At 50.0% G+C, this 5,597-nt stretch overlaps 1 protein-coding gene across 1 annotated transcript in view; it reads right to left on the bottom strand.

Moving 5' to 3' along the window:
- The window catches only part of inpp5a (inositol polyphosphate-5-phosphatase A), a 164,872-nt gene that overhangs the window by 23,406 nt on the left and 135,869 nt on the right, over positions 1-5,597 (bottom strand). The window contains exon 10 of the mRNA XM_016487317.1: positions 66-139. Coding sequence (XP_016342803.1) covers positions 66-139 — 74 coding nt within the window. The remainder of the gene's footprint in view (positions 1-65; positions 140-5,597) is intronic.

The following is a 5,597-nucleotide window of genomic DNA, read 5'->3' as shown; positions in this document are numbered from 1 at the left end:
CTAAAGCTTGTGAATGAGAATCGAATCGTGAAATTTGTGTCAAAACCCAACCCTAGTGTTCGTACCTCGGAGGAAACGAGATGTCCATCTCATGCAGACGCTCCTTAAACACAGACAGCTCTCTGTCGAACTCTAAGAGCTGGAGACAAACACACAGAAACAGAGAGAGAGTCAATGCAGGTGTAATACATAAACAATGAGCTCATTAACATAAGACCACCCATATTTACATATCAACACAGTATCAGCAACTTCCACACTCACACTCACACACACAAACACACGCTCGCACTCGCACACACACACACACACACGCTCGCACTCGCACACACACACACACGCTCGCACTCGCGCACACACACACACACGCGCACGCACACACACACACACACACACATTTGCATTGTCATTTGCATACAGAAATGTTAAATGAAGCCAGAAAGCAGCAGCATCTGATCTCAGTAAGAAAACTCTGTGTATGATGTGAAGCTGAAGCAGATGAAGCTGTTTGCCTGTGTGTGTGTGTGTGTGTGTGTGTTTCACGCACACGTATGTCAGTTTCTGTGTCATGCGGCGTGTGTGTTCATCAATCATTTCCCAGCTGTCCTCTCTGTCTGAGACGCTGCGACTCCACAGTCATTAATCAAACGCTGCAGAATAATTAGCCTGTGTGTGTACACATTAATTATGAGAAGATAATCAACAGGTGTACATGACACCTTCATCACTGCATGTGTGTGTGTGTGTGTGCGTGTTTGTGACAGACAGCTACCAGCACTGACTAATTAATAATCATACATAAACACAGATACAAACACTCAGAGTTTATTAGTGCTCCATTAACACTTTTTAATTCATTAGGACTGATATTCAGTGTGTGTTGTTTATGAAACTGCCACCAGAACAAATTTAATGTGTCAAAACCTCCTCAAAGATACCGTATAACATGATTCATAAATACAGTGACTGTGGTTTTCTTTTGAGTTAGTCAGTAGTTATTATGACTCGCTTTAACAGTCTTTGACATGTGCTTATTTAGATAAACCTGTGTGTGTGTCTGTGTGTGTGTGAGAGAGAGAGAGTGTGTTTGTGTGTGTGTGTGAGAGAGAGTGTGAGAGTGTGTGTGAGAGGGTATATGAACAACATTCATCACTTATAAACACACACACATCCAGTGTCACATACAACACACGCACGCACGCACGCGCACACACACACACACACACACACAGGTATTTCACAGCAACACTGACACACATGCATTTACAACAGCCACTGGATGTAGCAGGGTATATTTAACATGCATTCATGAAAACTTGAAGTGGTCAAATTGCACACCAATAATAATAATAATAATAATAATTAAAGCTGCAAGCAGTCAAAAATGCGATTCACTTTTTAGAAGAAGAAGAAGAGGAATAATTAAAGCTGCAAGCAGCGATGAACGGGCCCTCGCACCCGGGCTCACCGCCATGGGGTGGCTTTAGTAAAACAGCGAACGGCGAGCAATATGGATTTAAAGTGGTAAATATAGGAGGAATACGTCAAAGTCATTTATATGTGCCAATCTTCCTGCTGCCAGCTGTTGGCGCTATAACTATAACTGGATTTTGGCATGTAGATTTCTTCAATCCAGCACTTTTATCAAACTCATCTGAATTAATCTCTAGGAGGAGTTCGTTAAAATACAACGTCTAAAAATGGCAAAAATGACACAAAATTTGCTGAGAAAATTAAAAATGACCGACTTACTGTTGGCTTTCGGATTTTGCTCCAATATACTTTTTTGTAGGTATCGGTGTGTTACATGTGTGTACCGATTTACGTACATGTAGGTGAAATGTAGCTCGAGGCGCACTCCGTTGAAAGTTTATAGATGGCGCTGTCGAGCCATTTTGCCACACCCGATTGAATATTGGCCTTTAGATGTGTTCAGGCCAGGACTCTTATCAAACATGTGAAGTTTGGGAAAGATCGGACATGTTATGCCTGAGTTACAAAAACAGAGGGTCCTCGCACCGCGGTGCTCGGGCCCTAATAATAATAATAATAATAATAATAATATTGGGGATTGGTTCTGTTTTAAACCATGAAGGTGAGCCAATGGATATCACACAAGGAAAGTGCAAACTTTGCGCAAGAGTTATGCCGGTGAACGTCAATCTCAGTCAATTCACTGCAGAAAGTGAAAGTAAAAACGGAATGACGGAGTAATGACGGGGTTTTCTGCATCTGATGCCGCTTATTCTCTCAGAGATGACGAGACCAATCTACTTCAACATATGCTGATAACGTCTCGGTTACATATGTAACCCTTGTTCCCTGATGGAGGGAACGGAGACGTCACGTCGGAGACTGACGAATTGGGATCCCTACCAAAGTGCCATGGATGCTGCCCCTTCCAGAGTCCCGTGCGAGCCGCCTGTGCCCCTTTTTGGTGTAGGCCGGGGCTAGCAGCAAGAAATCTCTGAGGCTATACCGTGGACTTTACACATATGGGATCCACTTAGGTCTCTACATATGGAACCGAGCCCTCTACCGGATCTCAAGGATTCATCGAGTGAGGGCCTAGCGCCGGACATTCTGCCACGTCTGGCTGCCAAGGGGATGGAGGAGCTCGACAGGGTCTACAGTACGGACACTTGGGAGCAGTTTTAGCAAGCCGACACTAAACCGGGGCCACTCAGTGCCTCTACCCGTTTCAGGTGAGAACACAGGAGGATACCGGCTCCACATGAAAGCTATAGAATCTAGTGAACGTGTTTGGTTTTGTCCAGCCCACAGCTCTACAAATATCTGTCAGCGAGGCACCATGAGTCAACGCCCAGGAGGATGCAACACTTATAGTAGAGTGAGCTTGCAACCTGAGTGGGCAGGGCACACCCTGTGCCTGATAAGCCAGGGTGATGGCACCCACAATCCAGTGGGCCATCCTCTGCTTAGAGATGGCCTTCCCCTTCAGCCGGCCTCCGTAACAGACAAAGAGCTGGTCTGAGGTCCTAAAGCTTTGTGTCCGGTCTACGTACCATCTCAAGGCTCGGACGGGACAAAGCAAAGCTAGGGCTGGGTCTGCCTCCTCTGGGGGCAGTGCTTGCAGATTCACTACCTGATCCCTGAAGGGGGTAGTAAGAACCTTCGGCACATAGCCGGGCTGGGGCCTCAGGATTACATGGGAATCAGCCGGCCCAAACTCTAGGCATGAATTGCAGACCGAAAATGCGTGCAGGTCCCCTACCCTCTTGATGGAGGCCAGCGCAAGCAGGAACAGAGTTTTCATTGAAAAAAACTTTTTGCTCGACTGACTGCAAAGGCTCCCTGATGACCAGGTCATGCTTCCCTACCGACTTCCATTCCACGGGGTCATGGTTAGCAGCAATCGCAGCGACATAGACTTTAAGGGTGGAGGGAGACAGCCTTCACTCCAACCCTTGCTGCAAAAAGGAAAGCACGACCATGATTGGGCATTTCCGGGGGTCTTCTCGGTGAGAAGAACACCACTTGTCGAACAGGTTCCACTTCAAGACTTAAGCGTGTCTCGTAGATGTTGCTCTTGCCGAAGTGATGGTGTCAACTACCTGCTGGGGTAGGTCATCTAGAACCTAAGCCAGACATGAAGTTTCCAGAGTTCTGGACACGGGTGCCACAGGGTGCCCCGTCTCGGAGTCAGTGGATCCTTCCTCAGAGAAATCTGCCAGACATGAAGTTTCCAGAGGTCTGGACGCGGGTGCCAAAGGGTGCCCAGTCTCTGAGTCAGTAGATCCTTCCTCAGAGGAATCTGCCAGGGAGGGGCTGTCACAAGGAGCATTAGTTCCGGGAACCAGGTCCGAGTGGGCCAATACAAGCAAGATCTGCTCCTCGTCCTCCCTGACCTTACACAGCGTCTGTGCGAGAAGGCTCACTGGGGGAAACGCATACTTGCAGGTCCAAATGGGCCAATAGGGTGCCACAAGCAGGACCTGCTCCTCGTCCTCCTTGACCTTGCACAGCGTCTGTGCGAGAAGGCTTACTGGGGGAAGCGCATACTTGTGCAGGCCCCGTGGCCAGCTGTGTGCCAGTGTGTCCGTGCCGAGTGTTCCCTCGGTCAGGGAGTAAAACAAATGGCAATGAGAGGTTTCTGGAGAGGCAAACAGGTCTACCGGAGAGGCTCCGAAATGTCTCCAAATCAGCTGGACCTTCTGGGGATGGAGTCTCCATTCTCCTGGGAGCGTAGCTCGTGACAGCTCGTCGGCCATACGGTTGAGCACACCCGGAATGTGAATGGCACGAAGTGACCTCAGATCCTTGGCGAGTTGCGACGGGAGCGCAGACCACCTTGGTTGATATATATGATATATATGCAACGGTCGCCGTGCTGTCCGGTTTGGACTAGCACGTGCTTGCCTCATAAACACCTTTTGAGATGGTTCAAGGCAAGGCGCACCGCTAACAACTCTATTGATATGCCAGTGCAGTTGGGGGCTCGTCCACGCCCCCCGACACTGCGTGCCCATTAAACGTGGCCCCCCAGCCAGTGGTGGAGGCATCCGTGTAAACCACAGCACGCTTGCAGACCTGTTCTAGGGGCACTCATGCCCAGAGAAACACAAGGTCCGACCACGGGGTGAAGGTTTGGCCGCAGGCCGGCATGACTTGGACCCGGTGAGTGCCGCGTAACCACGCCCAACTCGGGCCTCGGCCATGGAGCCAGTGTTGAAGCGGTCTCATATGAAGCAGCCCCAGTGCGAGTCGGTGGTGGAGGCATCTGTGTAAACCACAGCATGCCTGGAGACCTGTTCTAGGGGCACTCCTGCCCGATGGAACGTAAGATCTGACCACGGGGTGAAGGTTTGGTGACAGGCCGGTGTAACTTGGACCCGGTGAGTGCTGCTCTGCCACGCCCACCTAGGGACTCGGCAATGAAGCCAGTGCTGAAGCGGTCTCATATGAAGCAGCCCCAGCGGTGTAACTGCTGCTGCAGCTACCATATGCCCCAGGAGCCTCTGAAATTGTTTCAGTGGGACCGCTGTCCTGCCCTTGAATGAATTCAAGCAGTTCAGCACCGACCGCGCACGTTCCTCTGTGAGGCGTGCTGTCTGTTCGACCGAATCAAACTCCATACCGAGAAAAGAGATCCTCTGCATCGGGGAGAGTTTGCTCTTTTCCCAGTTGACCCGAAGACCCAACTGGCTGAGGTGCTGGAGCACCAGGTCCCTGTGCTCGCACAACTGACCCCGAGACAGTGCTAGTATAAGCCAATCGTCGAGATAGTTGAGGATGAGAACACCCTGCTCTCTGAGGGGAACAAGAGCCCCCTCCGCAACTTTCGCGAAGACACGGAGAGACAGGGACAGCCCGAAAGGCAGGACCTTGTACTGATATGCACGTCCTTCGAACGCGAACCGCAGAAATGGTCTGTGGCGCGGAAGGATGAAAGTATGCATCCTTCAGGTCGATCGCTGCAAACCAATCTTGGGGACGGATGCACCCGAAGATACGTTTCTGAATCAACATCTTGAACGGTAATCGGTGAAGGGCCCGGTTCAAAACACGCAGATCCAAGATTGGTCGTAACCTACCGCCTTTCTTGGGTACAATGAAGTAGGGGCTGTAAAACCCCG

The sequence above is a fragment of the Sinocyclocheilus anshuiensis genome, unplaced genomic scaffold, assembly GCF_001515605.1.
Source record: "Sinocyclocheilus anshuiensis isolate Anshui unplaced genomic scaffold, SAMN03320099.WGS_v1.1 scaffold709, whole genome shotgun sequence".
NCBI lineage: Eukaryota > Metazoa > Chordata > Actinopteri > Cypriniformes > Cyprinidae > Sinocyclocheilus > Sinocyclocheilus anshuiensis.
The sequence above is the reverse complement of the archived record's forward strand: the minus strand, read 5'-3'. Positions and strand labels throughout refer to the sequence as shown.